The sequence below is a fragment of the Lissotriton helveticus genome, chromosome 3_1 (assembly GCF_964261635.1).
Source record: "Lissotriton helveticus chromosome 3_1, aLisHel1.1, whole genome shotgun sequence".
In the NCBI taxonomy this organism is placed as follows: Eukaryota; Metazoa; Chordata; class Amphibia; order Caudata; family Salamandridae; genus Lissotriton; species Lissotriton helveticus.
The window spans coordinates 1,010,729,810-1,010,748,580 of NC_136061.1; the positions used below are offsets into that span (position 1 = coordinate 1,010,729,810).

Consider the following 18,771-nt stretch of genomic DNA (forward strand, 5'->3'; position numbering starts at 1 on the left):
ACGGCTCTCATTTAAACTATGACTTTACACAACGAATCGTATCTTTTAAAAGTGGAGTTTCGTGAGAGCATAAACGACGGGCTCTAAGATGAGTGGATATTTTCTCAGAAAACGCTTAAAACCCCAGCACGCTGAGAACAGACTTGAACCCCAAGACCCGGACTTTCGGTCGCCTTGGAGCTTATGTTCACTCAACCTGCCCGCCACATTCCTGTTGTCTGTGTAGGTGAAAGGAGGCGCAGATGCAAAGTTCATGTTTACACTCTACTCCAAAGTCCACATACAAGAAGTAAAAGCTGCAACACGGCAAGCAACCAGGTAACAAACACTGCGTGAACGACAACACGTGTGGGGGTGCTGAAGGACAGGTCTGCTAATCGCCCATGTTTAGGACACCCGGTACGGTTTGGGATACCCTTTACGGTTAGGATCCCCGGTACGGTTTAGGATACCCGGAACGCATTTTTAAGCCTGCACCTCTAGTTTCTTTTGTGCATTATAGCAGTGTTGTGAAATGTTCAAAGCCCATAGGTAAATACCTCAAATTTTAAAAGAAAGTTACCACTCCATCACTCCATTTTACATGTCAATTCCTCAACGTTGTATACAAACTTCAAAGCACTCCTAGGAAGTGAGCCCATGTTTCTTTCGACGTATAACCTTGTAATATGGAAACAATGGTTTAATAAGCTGTCACTAAAGTGCCTATTTTACTCTGGGTTTGAAGCTACACAGCAGCCCCTATGGACATTGCGTCTTCGGTTTGAAATGTTTCGTTACCGCTCCTACACTACCCGGTTTCAACAGAAATTATAAAATGATACACTTTGTAATTCCCAAGTATTTATGTCGTTTTTAAAAATAATTTTCCTATACACGTAATATCTAATAGAATGAAGAGGGCTTCAAATAATCTACACAATTCTTCAGTTCTTGGGCTCATTTTGTCTCGCTGAGTGTTGAGAAGGGCTATTGTATTATTGCCAGTTACACAGCATACACATAGGCACTCATTACAATAGGGTTTGATTGCACGTCATCACACGTCTCGGGGTATTAAAGGTTGTTCCCGTCGCATTTGGGTTGAATTGTATAGTGCCTCCGATCCAAGCACAGGGCACGTCCTTCATATGGACAAGGGAGATAGTGTATCTGTTTGGTCACCATTGCTGGTGCATAGAAAATACACAGAACCGAGAGCCAGCTCGTCTCCCGCCTGTGACCTTCCCTTCCCCTGTGTTTTGGTCTCCCGGTCTGCAACTACCCGTGTATCTTTTCGCCAGTCTTTATCCCTTTCTCATCGCCTCTTTTCCAGATGTGCATACCCTGTGGATTGTTTAATTACAGTCTTCCAGAGTGACGCAGTGCGGTGTCTAAACTTGCCCGAATGTTATTTTAAGAACTACAGCCTTCAGAAAATGCATTTGTTAAAACACTTTCCGGTGTCATTGAACCTCGCAATATTTTTTTCATTGCATCTGGCTAATGTGAAAATGTGTGTCAGTTTGTACATTTGCCCATCTAGAGAGATATTTCTTCCTGACCACGTCTCATGCTTAGCATCCATAGAAAACAATGGTGGCCGAGGACAAAGCAGAAAGAAAGACCGAGGAGGCCGCTGGGAGAGAGACTGCTTACAGGAAGGAATCAGAGACAGGCAGACAGAAAGGCGAAACAGAAAAGCAACGGATCACACAAAGAGACAAACAACCACACAAAATATCATAGAGGAAAGAACTGGAAGTCCACATTTACAAACTGACAGATATATATACACCAACAGCTAACAGATATAAATACCAACAGCCAGAAAGACAACGGCGAAAATACAGCACTGCCACAAAACAATCAATCTATCTATCTATCTATCTATCTATCTATCTATCTATCTATCTATCTATCTATCTATCTATCTATCTATCTATCTATCTTTCTATCCATATGTCTGTGTGTCTTTCTTTCTAGCTCAAGTCAATCCAGTCTGCATCTATGACAGCCAGCTAGATGATAGGTGGATGGGTAGGTGGACGGGCTGATGGACAAGTAGACCGTTTGCCAGAAATGTAGATAAAATAAATATACAACACTGGTCCAAAAAATAGTATTTACGTACTTTAATCTATTCATCCATCCACCCACCCAAGTCTGTTACCTTTTTAGCCTCCACTTTGCCGTGAATGTTCTTTTTATAAATAGCAACTAAATTTAGCAAATAGAAACCCCCAACATGAAAACAGAAAGATAAACAGACAAATGAGCAACAGATCCTTAGACAGATGGATAGAGAGACAAGTAGACTAACCAAATAAACCGAAGACGACTAGACTGAGTATGCTACTTTGAGGATCCCGTCTGTCCGCTCATTCTTTTACTCATACTAGCTGTCTTTTCGCGTAAGTATCATGTAAACTATACCTATAATAAAAATCGGAAATATCTGAGCAAGAGAAACTTGCGGATTGTTGGACAGTAGGTAGATGGATACCTAGATAGTTTAGACAGAGAGACAGGAATACAGATACACACATTGCCAGATAGAGTCAATACAGACAATTAGGATAGATCGCCACTGGTACTTTTGATACGTAGGCAGACTAATAAAGTTTAGTCTGGGAGGTAAATAATTTGGAAACGAGAGCTGAATGCGTGAAAAGTCATTTATAGGAGGACACACTTGATCAGATTGCGGAACATGTATAGGGCTATGTTAGATTACAGCCTGCTTTCTGAGTTGTTTAATACTAATTGGGGTTCTAGCGGCATTGTCGCAATACTGTTGCGTGTTGTCACGATACGCAGGGGGGTGGGGCGGTACGCATTATTTGATTTCCTGTTCCTGCTGCAGAGTCTGGGGCAGCTACGGGAAAGAATGCACAAATGTAACAGATTACCCCTCTCTACCACCCGCTGTAACATTGCTTTTCGTCCCTGCGGTTAAGGGCGAGGACGGACAGGCATGTCCCATTGCCATGATCAGGGCGCAAACCCCTCGGTAGGGGCGTGAGGTAAATAAGCGAGTACCCTTCCTGCTCGGGCTTTATGCAGGCAGAAACCCTTTTTCAAATCTGGAACCACAGCGAACCCCGCTGAGGCGGCCCACATTCAGTTCACGTGTTTACATGTGCAGCACTCGTGTACATTGTTAAGGAAACGGGGAGACATAGTAAACAAACAGATATCTGTTTAAACACCTCATTCGTTTGCAACAGTCGATTTAAAGTCCCTCAGTTAAGTATCGAGCTTCTGATGTGGATCTGTTTCGTCATAAACTGACGTCAATAATAAAATGACGCGAACCTGGATGCAGGGATTAGCAGAAATAAAATTGTATATTTCTATGTTTCGAAACAGTAGAGTCAAATAAAATGGAAACTACAAACTCATGTTCTGCACATAACGTTAACTTGTTTATGTACGAGGGGGGGGGGAGATTGTATGCGCCACTCAAAAAACATTACAAAGACGGGAAACCGTGACCAATAGCTTTTATGTAAACATACACTCACACACAATGTTCAAAACAGCGATTTAAAATGTCCCGCAAACTGTTTGAAAAATGTTTACTTTTTATTTAGTCACAGTAGCAGCAATGTCTTTTAAAAAATACTTGGGTTTTGTTTATTTTCACAAAATCCTAATAAGAATGTGTTGCATTGTCCGAACACTTACACTTCATATGCTAATTCAAAGAGACAATAAGCAGCACCAGAATAAACATTGCTGCTTTTCGTGAACACAAGCGCCCTCGTGTGGAATGTGAGGTAACGTTCGGCTGAAAGAGGAAACACTTTTTATGTTGTCAATTTAGCTGTGTTCCTATTGCACCACGTGCACTCAATAGCTTATTATGTTTTACTCTCTCTTGAAATGATTCTGTTGCGAAATTCATCACGCCATGATGCCTAATTTATTATTGTTGAGTTGTGTCTTTTTTTACACTACTATACATATTTCATTTGTACTGTCCCCATGAATATTTTAAATTCTTCTTTCTGACACCATCACACTTCATGTCAAGTTTGATATTGGTTTATCACGGTAAATAATATCGAAATACGATTACTGTTTGTCCCTGCGTTTGGTCCGGGAGTTGCCGGACACTGGAACAGTCCCCTTCAACGAATACCCCCTGGCTGTTTTTGGCGTTGTCGCTGCTTGTTTCATGTCAGTAGCAGCCTGCTCTGACTTGCAGTTCGATCACGCTGGGTCGGTATTGTATCAGCTGCTGCTCCTAGACCATGTTCACCTTGCAATCCATCCACTTAAACATTTTGATCGTTCGTTAGTAGAGGTGGCTACAAGTAAGCACGATTTAGGACACATTCCGGAGTGGCCCGATTATGCCGCTCTTCTTCTCTTCCCTTTGGTCGCCGAGTCATAAATGTGCGGGCGATTCTGGGTGGTGTTGAAGAATAACAGGGCTGCTTTAAGGCGCCCGATTATTCTGAAAGGTTAAAGGTGATGACCTTGACATTTTGGAAGTTCAAAGGCGAATTGCAAATTCTTTTCTCTGTAGATAAAGAATGCATATTTTCGTGACTTAAAATGCCACTTTTCGATTCTGGAAACGGATTCGGCCCTGTTTTTCTCTCTTGTTAACTCCCTGTCTTTCTTTAGTCTATCGAGGGTAATCAGCAGCATTGCTCTTGTCGGTGTAAACAGCACCCTTTCCTGTTCTCTCTGCTTTATTGCACTTTGCGGAAATCTCTTTTTCTAGCAGCCCAGAAAGTGTACAATATAACCCCAATCCACTGTCTAGAGCCACCGCTTTTATGAGTGTTGTCTAAACAGTTCAAGGTTTTGTAAACAGAGTAGCACGTCGCGCTCCATGAAGCGGCAGAACTAACCTTACTACCAAACCTGCAATAAAAAGAACGCACATCATGCTCCTGCTCTTACAAAAAACAGCCACTAAAGCTTTACAATTGTGAAAAAGTCGAGTTCGTCATTTACTACCCAACTACCGGAGCCTCAAGTATCAATGGCTTGCTTTCAAAAACCATGTGATTGGCTGGTGTGCGCAAACGTCTGGGTTAATAGTTTGAAACACATAGACAATATTTGGCCAGTTTGTCTTAGAAGGACATTACGACAGCAAGATTTTTGGATGCTAGCAAAGGCCGAACAAATAAACACAATACAGCTTAGTCCCTTGCAGCCCCAGGGTACTAGCCTCACAACGGCTTTGAAATAATACGCACAACCTCACTTTTAAAAAACGGACATGACATCTTAGATGGGTGGAAACTGCCATGGTCGCTGGAATGATTATATAAGACTTCAAATGGTATATTATTAAAGGACGATATATATATATAAACATCACTTCTTTAAAGTTTAGTGTTCATGCGACTGCTCAGGAAGGTAAATATTTTATAAAATATGTATTCACAATAGAAACCGCGGTCATGCTTTCATGGATGGTAAAAAGGACTTACATCGAGTGTTCTACATTGAATGCACATATCCACATTTTAACTAACGCTGCGTTCGCTTGCTGAGTTAAATACAAGGTCCTTGACTCCACATCCAATGTTTTTAGCAGAGAGAGACTGTGTTTGCATTTACTGTAATCAGGAAGTGAAATACTGCGCTGATAAGGCTCCGCTGTCTGGGGTAATACACCCCGGTGCCAAGATCTGACCAGCCAAGAACTTGAAATCCACCCATCAGGACACAACGTCTTCCACAAGAACATCAAGGCAGATCGCACTCCTAACGAGTTAGTTCCGCCACGTCGCGGCATGTAGTGTTCGCTGCTTTTCTCAAAACAAGGGATTGCCGGTAAAATACTGCAGCCGGTCCCGGTTCAGTTTCTTCTCCTTCATCCTCCGGTTCTGGAACCAAATTTTGACCTGTCGGTCGGTGAGATTCAACATGCGGGACAACTGAAGCCGCTTCTCCTTGTTAATGTAGACATTGAAGAAAAACTCCCTCTCCAGCTCTCTGATCTGGTATTTGGTGTAGGGACACCTCTTCTTCCGAGACCTCTGAGGGGTGGCTGAAAAGTAAGAGACAGGCGTGTGCATAAAAACGTTCAAATGTACTGGGGCCCACTGTGGGCCCATTTCATTTAAATCGCTGCTCTAGCCCTGTTCACAATAGGCATGCACTCGCTTTCCTCTAACTATTTCCCCGACTATCGATTTATCATAGAAAATTCCTAGCGTGGGATGTTTTGGATAATAAACAGGAACAATCGAGTCCCCCCTTAAACTCTCAAGGAGTGAGTGGTATTTTCAGAGGTCGAAAGCCAAACAGTTAAAAAAACAAAAAACGTTATGACTGAGCCCTAAAATGCAGAGTCTCGTGCGAATTTAGAGCTGTCGACCCGGGAGGCCAGTTGAAATGTGCGCTATGTTATGTCATTTTGTGTAATCCAGGTGTGAGAAATCCAACCCCTCTTAAAAAAGTTGTAAACTAATTTCGCTCTGCGGCGCCAACATGAACATATAACCCAGCGTATTTCCAATCAGAAATGTAAAGAGGGATACAATTATGTGTTCTAATGCTATAAGAGGAAAAGCCTCCTAAATGAGTTGCCCGTCGTAAACAGACTTTACTACTGCCAGGGAATCTTGCAGGATGTGTAAAAAGCTCGAGATGCTTATAAAGTCTCCCATAAAACGCGTCAGAGCGCCGGCCCCGTGCTCGCCCGCTCGCTGCCGAGACCCACCTGAACTGCTGCTCTTGTCTGCAGCCACTTCCCCAGGAGGCGAGTCTATGCTGCCCTCTGCGCCCAGCTTCCTGTCCGGACTGTGGGTTATTTTAGGGGGCGCCTCCTGGGCTTTGGAGCCTGCCTTGTCCTGACAGCCCCCGTGCTCGGGCGGGACGGAGGTGGGCTGGCTGGCCTCGTAGAACTGGTCGAACTCCTGGGGCAGGACGCCGTTGCGCCCCACCGTGCTGTACAAGTTGGAGGAGGCGCTGGGCGTGCCGTGGTGAGCGCACAGTGGGTCTGCTTTGAAGAGCATGTCCGAACGCCGGTTGGGCGGCTGAATAAAGTCCCGGGCCACCACCTCCTCGGACGGGTAGTAGGAAGGATAGCTGCCCCTGTACTGCCACTTACTGCGCTCCAGCCCGTACTCCCGGAACGCCATTTCCCGCACAGGCTGCACGTGAGGTAAATTCGACGAGTAGGGGAATGTCACAGGGCAGGAAGAGCCTTGGGACAGGAACGAGGTTTTTGTGGAAAAATCCGAAGGCGAAACGTAGTAGGCGCAGCCCGGCAGATACATGTTGGTGGCGCCGTTGGTGCAGCCGTCAAACTCGGCCATGTCGCCCTCTTTGCGGAGACGGTGGAAACCGGGAGATTCCAGTGCATGGAGCACGGTCCATCTATTGCTCAAGAGTCTTTGGACGGGATCAACCAAGAGAAAAAAAAAACAGTGCGTGCTGACGTGCAATTCATCTTGATTGATTCGAGTGGTAATTATGTCACGTGATCCGATGCAGAAATGCCCTTATATCTATATCAGTCCTGCGGAAATACTCCGCCACATCGCTTCCAATAGGACAAACCCCCAGCACCAGAGGGGGAAGAACTATTTGAGCTGCTTTGTGGTGTTTTTTTTCATATAGAAAACAGACGTGATGTTTGTGAACAGAACCACAAGTCCTCCCCGACAGTTACGACGTGCGTGTGCATAGACAAGTAAAGACATCCTTAGCTTCCGCTAAATGCTTTCTAAAATCGACTTTTAAAGAACTTCTCGGTAAATACATTTCGGCTTACATGACCAAATAGCGTTTGCGCCAGCAGCCACGTCTGGTGTGCACGTCCGCCCTTTGCCACAAAGGCAGCCTTCAGAGTAAACACCCGCTGTTTTGTGAGGATACGGGAAGCTACATGTGGTCATGACATTGGACAACCAACATAGCCGAGAACAGGATACAAGTGCCTCCACCTGGAACCCATGTGCAACCTCTCATTCTCGCCTGGGGTTTGTAAGGCAGGACTCCAAGCTAGTGTCGGCTCGGTTCAAACTCCAACCCTAGCTGCAAACACCCTAGTCTGCCTTTTGAATGAGATCAACGCAATCTGCGCCCAGCCCCAACGGAGCTCCGCATCTTCTCGCAATGGTACCTTGTGCTGGTGGAACCCACCCGCAGGAGCACAACCCTCGGATGATCCATTCAACAGAGCACTCTAGTAGCCTCGCCGATTCGTCCTACATGTCCTGTTCCATTACTTCCAATGCATCTCACGATAAACCCAGAAGCGTTCTTCGCACGGAGAGGACATCTAACCAATCCATGTGATACCTTTGCAAAACACAACGCGCCACTCTATTTTTTATAGATATTAAGCGATTCATTTGGCGCTCAGGGTGCCCTCGGAAGCCGGGCTTCTGGGTCCATTTTACAAGTACGATACTTATTAGAGGGAATTATTGAAACACGTTTAGTGTTTTAAGGCCTATTTCACATTGATGTCGAAAATAAGCTTTGCTTGTACACCAAAACCCTTTTTTTACCTCTTCCTGCACCAGTAAAGGCACACCGTAAAAGTGTGCTCAGTTTTAATAATGTGCAGTTTCCCGAATTTGAAAACCCACCAGTAGTAAGTAACCTGTTGTCAAGCACAGAGGTGCCATATCTGGTGCTGACAACGGAATGTACACAAAGAAGCATACCTCGAGAGTCTAGCACACAAAATGCACAACCCGCTCATCTGTAATTCTAATCTAGGCCGATATACTGTTTATTTCCAAGCAACCGTTAGCATTCAAATACTTAGCCGAAGATCTGCAAACACAACCCCTGGACTCAGAATTTATTAGTGGGACTTCATTTTATAATCAAAACACCAAGATCTAACAACAAAAGCAGAAGGATATGAGCATTTCTATCTTGACACGGATCTATCTATCTATCTATCTATCTATCTATCTATCTATCTATCTATCTATACACATATGAGGATGATTAGCTCATTGTACAGTCATTATATAGATATAGACGTGACTATTATATATATCCAATCCAATATATTATATATATACAATCCAGTCCAGCTCCCAAAGAAGGCACGTACTCGAAAGCTGCAGGAATATGGCATCTTTATTTTTCCAGGTCTCTCTCGACCCCGGGCTTAATTGACGAAGCCGTGAGGTGAAACGGGTCTGTTGGGGGTCTGCAATAAAGCACTTCTGCGAGGATACCAGTGTGCTCTCCTATTTCAGCGCAGAACGCATGCTGGAATATATATATATATATACACACACATATATATATATACATATACATATATATACATATACATATATATATATATATATATATATATATATATATATATATATATATATATATATATATATATATATATATATAACGATCGATCTACTCGCACACTGTGCACGACGCAGGTTCGGGTTCCTAGGCAGGGTCTATGTCTAGTCTGATGCATTCGCGCTCTACTACACTGATACAACAACACATAAGGGCAGTCGTCTGCTCTGCACAGAGCAGCGCAAGGCGCTGCGGAGGAATCGATACTTTTAGAAGCTGCATTGGGAGTGAAACCTAAATGATCTAGTGCAACAGTTGTGTTAGCGCAAAAAGTATTTTCGTGAGCACTTGTCCGCCAGAAAGCACAGAAGACTCCTATATATACAGAGGAAACCGCGCTCTTTATGCATTTAACGTCTGGTATATGTACCGCCCAGTTGCGATTCGATGTTTTACGCCAATCCCTCTCTCTCAGTAAGCATTCTTTGCGCATTCTGGAATATTTCTGTCTGCGAGCTGCGTCAAATTCGACATTTTCAGAGAATTTTACTCACTCTCTCGATTTTAGGATGCCAACAAGACAGAAACACGTTAGGTCACCAGCTGGCAGCAGAAGCAAACCAGAAAGGCGATATCTGGGGACATCGTGAGCACAAACAAAACAACCAACCCATCTGTCACAGCAGAACACAGGGGCACACGACCACCCGACCACACAACCGACTAGGGCCAAACCACGCTCAAGAATCGATGACATCGAGCATGGAGCTCCTTAGGAATCAGCAACGTTACGCTTCGGAATCACGCCTCAGAAATACCCTAGACACAAAAATGAACATTCAAGCACCCCCAAGAGTCCTGCACAATCTCCAGGGCAAAGGAGCACAAACGAACAGTGATGTAATGCATCAGTATTAGCCAGACAAGCAAAACAAAAACATGACTATTTACCGTTAGAAGAGGTGGAACATCTGCAATGGCTTCCAGTTGTGCCCCGGCGCATAGGTCCCCATAACATATCCAAAATTGCCCAGATAGAATTAAGGCTTCTGGAGTAACACCCCTGTTTAAAAATCCGGAGGCATAAAGGAGATGCCGCATTTTTGTGCCACCCAAGATAAGACACTAACTTGACCTTAACTTTGTTATGGCGCCCCCCAGCATCAGCGGAACGTGAGCAGACGCTGTCTGGCAGCTCTCATAAAACTGGCTGGGAAGAGATCCTGAGTCATTTCATTTATTGCCACTACAGTTCTGCAAGAAAGCTCTTTCCTCCCTGCCAAACTTAAATTATGTATGCTCGCCCGGGAGGCGCAACCAATACACAAATGGCGTTTGGAAATAAATAAACAAAGCCAGCCTTCTGCAAACGAGTCCTAAGGAACGACAATCCACCTAACTGGAACACACACACGAAATATCAGCGTATGTACAAGTCTACTCACAAAAATAGATTCCCTACAGCCCCCACATCACCACAAACACCCCCTCCAGCAACCACCTCCATACTTGCGCCCACACACACGTTAAAACGACCACCATACTTACCAGAACGCCATTTTCCACATAAAAAACATATGGCTTTCATCAAGCAAAACAACTGCAATCTAACCAGTTTCCCCACATTTCAGCATACATTTCCATGGGTAATTGGTAGCTTGGCGGGTACTAATACGAGCATGAAAAAAAACAGTCTAGAATCTGTTTTTGTCAACATGTTCCATAATGTGCTTCCTTCTTTTAGCTACTACAATGGTCGTCGTAACTTTCTTCACTTATTGGTATTTAGGAGGCTTTTGTTCACTTTCATTTCATTCTTCGCCTCTATGTGCCAGCACAGTATGTAAAGATACATTATCATCTAAGCATCGTGGGACTCAATGAAGCTCCTGTGTTATTTTTCTCCATTATTGCTTTTTTGATGTGATGCACCTTTTAAATACAGCGACCCCTGTGTTTGGGCGAAACGAGTTATGGTGGATAAAGAATAAAAAGTGAAAAAAACTGCAGAAAGTGTCTAATTCGATCTCTTGGAAAGCGAAGATGGTAGCCGATATATATATATATATATATATATATATATATATATATATATATATATATATATATGTATATATATATATGTATATATATATATATATTGCACCTTAAAACGTTTTAATGCAAAGGACGATCAGCCGGTGTCCCATGAAGACGACATACCGTTGTCCAAGTGCCTACTTCCTTTTAATTAATTGTATAATGCAGCAACACCCAACACAATATGCCTACGGGTTTCGGCTAACGCCTTCAACCGCAACAATATCTATCGCTCTCTCTCTCTCTCTCTCTCTCTCTCTCTCTCTCTCTCTCTCTCTCTCTCTCTCTCTCTCTATATATATATATATATATATATATATATATATATAATATATATATATATATATATATATATATATAATATATATATTTATATAGTTTTGGATTCATTGTTTTTTGTGTTAGTCGGTAGGTCAGTTTTTATATATGTCGCCCAAACTGTTCCTTTAATGTCATTACAATCTTTGGGAAATTTGTGATTCTTGGCGTCCGACTTCCAAACAACGGACAAATGAAGTAGATAAAATACCAAACAGATGGTAAAACAATCTCAAATGAACATACGCATGTTCCTTCTTTAACGTTAAACACGCTGCAGCAGAGTACGTGTTAAAACATTGAGGATGCGATACTTTGTCTCGCTTACTTTTTGAGGATCTACAGCAGCACAGCGAGCCCATCTGTGAACTCATTGTTACTAATGATAGTGGAGCTGCGACCAATCGAACATGCGCAGGATGCATTAATATAATCAAGTACAGATACATCTACAATATCTAATGCAGAAAATGAAATATTTAAATAATTACACGTGGCTCGTTTATAACAATTATATAAAACAGATCTATACACAAAAATACGTATACCGTCTGTTTACTTTTCGATTTCACTACACGATTGATCGTGTCATCTGTTTATTCCTCTCAGTTGTCTGTCTAGCGAGGTACCTGTCTTCCCGTCTCTAAGTAATCTACCTTAAAATGTCTGTAGGCCTGTCCCTTTAACTACTCATTACTCAAATGTATCAACCCCCCAAAATGTTTCATCCTCCTCGTGCTAAAACTGGTTCCTCCAACCACATTTTCTTTAATTTTTCATGAAGCCAAACATCCACTGTTTAATTTGTGCAGGTAGTGGATACAGGCACTCATTTTTGGGCAACGCCAGTGATGAAACCTCCATCAGGAGTGAGGTAAAGAGAAAGGAGGTGTAGGGTGGTGGAGCATGCAGTGGAATATAAAAAAGGAGCATTTGGAATGCTCGGCATTGAGTACTGCTGGTAGGGAAAGCCTAAGAAAAACGTTGGGCCCCTGGACTTATTATGAATGTTACAAATTAACTACTATAATATTATTTATTCATCCATCGTTCTATCCATCCACCATACCGTCCCTCCATGACCCTATTTATAATTCATCCATGCGTTTATGCCAATCATCCATCCCTTCAACCATGAACGAATACTTAAAAAGTATATCGGTTACAAGAGTCAAATAAAGAGCATGAGAGTGAAATAGTAACGAGCATGTATGGCACAGTAATAGAAAGAATAAAACAAATGGACACCCAGATAGATAGATAGATAGATAGATAGATAGATAGATAGATAGATAGATAGATAGATAGACCGACAAATGATAGATAGATAGGAGATCAAGAAATTGGTGTTCTTAAATTAATGCATTGTGAAATAAAGGGCGCCAAGAAGAGCTAAAGCCAGGAGACAGACTGAAAGAAGAAGTTAGAAGGAGAGACACAGAAAAAGCGAGCGAGGTCGAAAGGAAAAAGAGAGAGGGGAGAGGCAGCGAGGGTGAGAGGTGAAGGAAGAGAAGGCCAAGAAGTCATTTAGTGAGGAAAGATGAGGAAGAAGAGAGTGGGTGAGAAGGAGAGAGAGGGAGGAACAAAGCGGCGAAACATAGATTGAAGAAGAGAGATTGAAGAAGAGAGTGAGAAAGAGAATGAAGGAGACCGAGTAATACTAAGAGGGTGAAAGAAAAACGAAGATAGTAAGTGAGTGTCAAAGAGAGACTCACCAAGAGAAGAAACAGCAAAGTAGAGCGGGAGATGCAAATATTGATTGATACACGGCAATGAACATTAAATAACATTAAATACGATTTATTTAAGGAAATATATACTTCTGTTCTCTGAAGATGTATACAATTACAGATTACTTTTTGTTGTATCTATTTGTGTGCTGATTACGCATCACCAAAGGAAATACAGTACATAAATAAAGAAAAGACACACTGACCACACTGAGACCGGAGTAGGATTTATGTACATACAGCCTTGGTACTTTTTGTATTAAAAGATTCTCTTTTTCATTCTATCTTTCATTTTTAAAATAAGCCTAAACTTTCGGTTTAAATGAACATAGTAAACATTTGTCAATCGAGTTCTATTGCACATAAGTTGGCAAACTGCCCATTACACTGAACCGGTACGTTGTTATTCAGGCTTTCTGGAAAGCATACAAACTGAAGAAAGGCGAATTATAATGCGGGTTTCAACGTGACCTTAGCCGAAAAAGAGCCAAGCAGAAACATTTGACTAATTGGTTCAAGGCTGAAACCGGATCTGCTTCCGATGGAAGGCTGGCGGCCAGTGGTCGGCTTGGAATTGACCGTGAACGCCGGAGACAAAGGAATGCGCACTAGGCATGTCTACGAACGAAACCAAGGGGCGAAACGAAAACTCATCCAAATGTCCCACAAGTGACCGCCAGAAGGACAAATATTAGCTAGGTAGAGGCAGATGATTAATTAGAATTAAACATCATTACTGGAAACTTGGGGTGGAGTGTCTTGGTTGAGCTTTCTGTACAAGTCTGGGGATTGGTAGACCAAGAGCGGAAGTGCAGCTAAACGCACGCAGGGATGCCGGTCTTTCGCCAAAGGAATGTGTGGCAGATGTGTGCAGGAGTGTGCTAGATTGTGTGTGGAGAGTGGAAGGTAAGAGGGTGTTTATCCGCGCATCGATAGATAGATACGGACAACAAAGCCTTTGTCTTCCACCAGAGCTAATAACAGAGGTTCTTTTCCACGTTGCTATATGTTTAGTCAATCATTAATTAAACACGCACAAACCACGCTGCGAACGGCGCGGTAAAAGTAGCTTGTGAGATGTGCCCTTATTTGCTAATTCTGTTCAAATACTTTTTTTAAAACGTGCATGTATTTAGGTCTAGGGAGGTATTTTAAATATTTTCCCAAATTCACGAAATTAACAAAAATATATATTTTTTTAATGTTATGTATCATTGCTTTGAGAGATCAAGAACATACAAACACAGTTAAAAACAGTATCTTCACATCTCTCCACAACAATACCTAGAAGGTACATATACATTCATGCGAAATATGTGTATATCAGTAGATATTTTCACACACCGGTTCCAATTACACGGTGAAAGAAGAGTTTGACTTAAAGTCGATTAAAATTAACAAACGAAGCAGGAAAATGCAACCATTTTTTTTGTACCATAACATTTTATTATCCAGAACAGTATGTAATATACGAATTAAAGATTGAATAATGTCAGTTAAATGTTGTCTATCTCAACCTAAACACAAGCTATACAATATTCTTCCATATAACACACCTGAGCTGTCTATCTGTGGGAATATATATGTACACCTAAATTCGTATATGTGTGTGTATTATGTGTATGTAAATATGCTATAAAGGTTCAATATACAGAGAATGAGGGAGGCAGCGATACGCTCATTTTGTTAAATTATGTATAATTTCTAAACGAACACTATATACGCTGAATATATAGAAATACGCAGAAGCATATACGTTCTATGTACTATTCATATAAAATGTCTTGTGTTTGTTAATTCTGTTGGTATACGCACACCTACATTTTAAATATTAATGCAATGATGAAACTAGACACACCATATACGTAAAGTATGGATGTACAAAAACACATACACACGCACACTCGATGAGTATTACACATTGTAAGCGTTAGAAACGAATCTTGGCATACTCTCTTTTATTCACTTAAATGTGTTGTTGGTATAACACTCGCGAACGACAGATGTCGTCACCGAGGGAACGCTCGCTTTCAAATGGTGAAAGGTGCCTTTACAATAATGTGCAATGGTGGGTGAATGCATTGCCTACCATAAGCCAGGAGGCCGGAGCACGACCGGCGCCGCTGTCTCCGCCGTCACGTTCAAGTTGACCAAATTCATGTGTATTGTAGAAATGCCTGAATCGTCTGCTGTGACTTGGGGCGACGCCGAGGTCCAGCGGAGTCCCCTCGTCATGGTGCGGTGGCCTGCTAGGACGAGCAGTGCTTTCCAGGTCTGCATGACCTAGCGCTATCTGGGAGGCAGGAACAGTGAGCACTGTCCTGTGGAGGGGAGGCGTTCTTTGTCTCTGCTGGAGGGGTGGCATTGATGGGCTGAGCCCAGTACTCCCAGGCTGTGAGTGACCGCTAAGGCCGAACCACGCCAACTTGGGGGAGGCCATGGCATCCAGTGGACCTCTCCGCCAGGGAGTCGAGAAGGGCTGACTGGGCATCGACTTTCATTGACCTGAGGGTGGAGGAGCCCAACGAACTGTGAGATTGAAACGTCACGAGGGGCACAATATGGACAGCACAGTGAGCTTAGCATCAAACCTTCCAACAGAAGGCACATTCAGGCCTGGCAAAGAGATCCCAGTACAGAGAAGCCAGGTGAAATGGAGGACATACTAAAGATATTTCATTAAAATAAGCTCGCATGTACTGAGGCCGGTGATCTCAGCATTCCACACAAACACGCATTTCAGTATTGCCATGTGAAGTAGAAAATAGAGCCCAAACAGTGAAAGCGTTCACTTTCGAGTAAATGACGGATGCCACACTGAAGGGTCAGGACTTAATGCTCATTTAGTGGCACGACTTTCAGAACACGTAGATAGCGCAACTGTGGGTAAGGAAGCACCAGTTCGCCCTCTTTCTCACTGACGAACACACAGACACAGACAGGCAAATATCATCTTTCCTGCTCTCCTAAAAACTCTCACACAACACACATACATGGGAATACGCGGAGACAGATACATAAGCAGCATATGTACACGTGCTTCACCTATACACACGCGCAAACATACACACACACACTTACCCCCTACCTACCTTTCACAGGCTGGCACAGTACTGCCACTAAACATAAAATATATATACACATTTCAAGTGCGCCACACACACCCATCTACACAGAAGCTCACCACACACTGCATACACTGGCGAGTGCTTAACTTAAAGCGGCATACGGAAACAGATAAGGACAGAAGCACACTTAAGTATTCCAGAAAACATAAATACTATCCCCTCCATTTCGATTGTGTGCTAGATTACAAAAGATATACCAATCAGTGATTCAAATGGCCTCTTCCATCATAGGATTATGCACTTTCTTTTTGTGTATATTTGTAGGCCAAATTGATCCAAACGATAAAATCCTACAGTAGTCTGATTTAATGCACCGGTTTCTCACATCAGACGCATTTTCTTGTTATGTACTATGTAGCGCGAAATCGGACCAAAGACTTTGAGACGTTTTACACAAGCACCAGATTACAACACACAAGGTGATTTTTTATTGCATGGGGAGATTAAGTCATTTGCCGAGACTCGTCGTCGTGACTAGAACCTGGTTCTCCACTTCCAAAGTCGGATTCGCTGCACGTTAGCACACATGCATTGCATATATTATTTCAAAAATATCATCAGAACCCCGCTATTGCAATTTTGTACGACTTACCTGCCCTGTATTTCCTTTTATTTGACATGATTTAATTAGGCTTAATTAGAAATTTCCTATTGAGAGCAGTAAGTGTGATTTATGTGATGATACATTTGTTGTCTAAACGCATTATTTGCCCAGCTGAGGGAGGGATTTTACAACAGTTCGCTGAAATGTGCAGTTAATGAAGTCCGTCCGTATATTCAGGTTTTGTTTACTTTAAATTATTTTCACGAGAGCTGGTCTTTCATTGCCATGCGGTAATTGAGAGAGCAGACCCTAATACCTGTTTAGCCCACAAGCCCAACCAGTCATCAAAACGCCAGAGAGCACCATTTCAGAATCAACTTGCCATCTCATTGGTTAGGCTCAGGAAATCTAATGACAGATGTCTTCATATACAATATAATCCCGTGTGTGTCTGCCTATAACTTCTGACCACATTACATACATTTTGGAAATGTATTAGCTTGGTCGGCTAAGTTTTAGCAATCCAAGTTTGTAAAGTTCCGCCCATTGGAATGAAAACGATGTGGGTTATAAAATAAGTGTTTTTCTATTTTACCTGCAATAGGACATTTTGTTAACGCCCACAGACTGCACCGATGAATAGATTTACATCAACATTTGCCTGAAAGCAGAGCTTTGCTCAGAAAGCATGCTTTAATTTGTTTGATGTAATTTTGTTCAGTACATTTTGAGATATTAAATTTTTTTGAGCTTAGACTTCTTATTAGGAGAAATAAACATTAAACTCAACGTGACAAGCAATTCAATAATAGTGCATTATAAAACTAGGAACACAAATGATGTCCAATGTTCAACTACAGAGATAAAGGATTTTACGCTTGTCACATGCAACAAGTTTACCAACATGAATGAGAAAGAGAATGGAAGCAAGGGAGGGAAGATGAGAGAAATAAAAGAGGAGAAGAGAAAATAGGAAAAGCATAGACTGATAAAGCTATCTAATTATTGTGGATTCAAATCAATACCAAAGACTAAGAGAGAACAAAAGGACTACATGGTGAATATAGAACCTTAATAGGAACAGGAATTTACCAGGATCTCACATTTAGCAAGAGTTGCTACATGCATGTATGGACAAATATGTAGCAAGTGGTTCCCACAATACTTCCCGTTTAACAAATAGTAAAGCAGATGGTAAATTATGTCGATTCAAACTGTGGCTATGAGAGAGGGCGTTCCACCATTGTTGAAGATTAAGTGACCGTAGATTTCCAGTGAGAGGTGGTTACCTGAAAACCAACTGCGATAAAAAAAGTCCACTAATTTGTCACGCAATTTGTCATGAGACCGGCGATTTCCCAAGCTATCTAGAAATAAAGCAGTAATGGAAAATGGAGACCTAATACCCATAATGATAGTTATATATAACCACACTTGATCCCAAAATTGAGATAATTTAGGTCATTGAAAAAACATACATAAGTAGGTTCCAGAGTTTCGTTACAACACTAACAAATATCTTGTTGTAACAGTTTAAGTTTAACCCGTTCCACGCTGCGCAAATTCTCGCGCTGTGCGGGCGTTTTATCGAGTGGCCGTCCTCCGCACGCGCCCACCGTGACGTTGGACAGCCAGGGGCCGTCCGAAGCACACAAGGGGTGAAAGAGATGTACAGGAGTATAATAGAGCCTGTTATAAAAATAATATAAAGTTTGAGTAAGGTTAGCAGGGTGTGCAGTGT

The 18,771-nt window shown here is 42.3% G+C and overlaps 2 protein-coding genes across 2 annotated transcripts in view; both read right to left on the reverse strand.

Moving 5' to 3' along the window:
* Positions 1 to 18,771, reverse strand: part of HOXD10 (homeobox D10) — a 142,006-nt gene that overhangs the window by 5,188 nt on the left and 118,047 nt on the right. The window lies entirely within an intron of this gene.
* Positions 4,194 to 7,308, reverse strand: HOXD11 (homeobox D11). The gene is made up of 2 exons (XM_078683829.1): positions 6,677 to 7,308; positions 4,194 to 6,001 (listed from the first exon to the last, which is right to left on the reverse strand). Exons 1-2 carry the CDS (start codon positions 7,272 to 7,274, stop codon positions 5,766 to 5,768), a joined length of 834 nt encoding a protein of 277 aa, XP_078539955.1. The 5' UTR covers positions 7,275 to 7,308; the 3' UTR covers positions 4,194 to 5,765.

Excerpts from the sequence above, each read along its gene's own strand:
- HOXD11 (XM_078683829.1), bottom strand. The coding sequence starts at position 7,274 with ATGGCCGAGTTTGACGGCTGCACCAACGGCGCCACCAACATGTATCTG. Across the intron at positions 6,002-6,676 it reads AGACAAGAGCAGCAGTTCAG|CCACCCCTCAGAGGTCTCGG; the intron begins GTGGGTCTCGGC and ends CTTACTTTTCAG.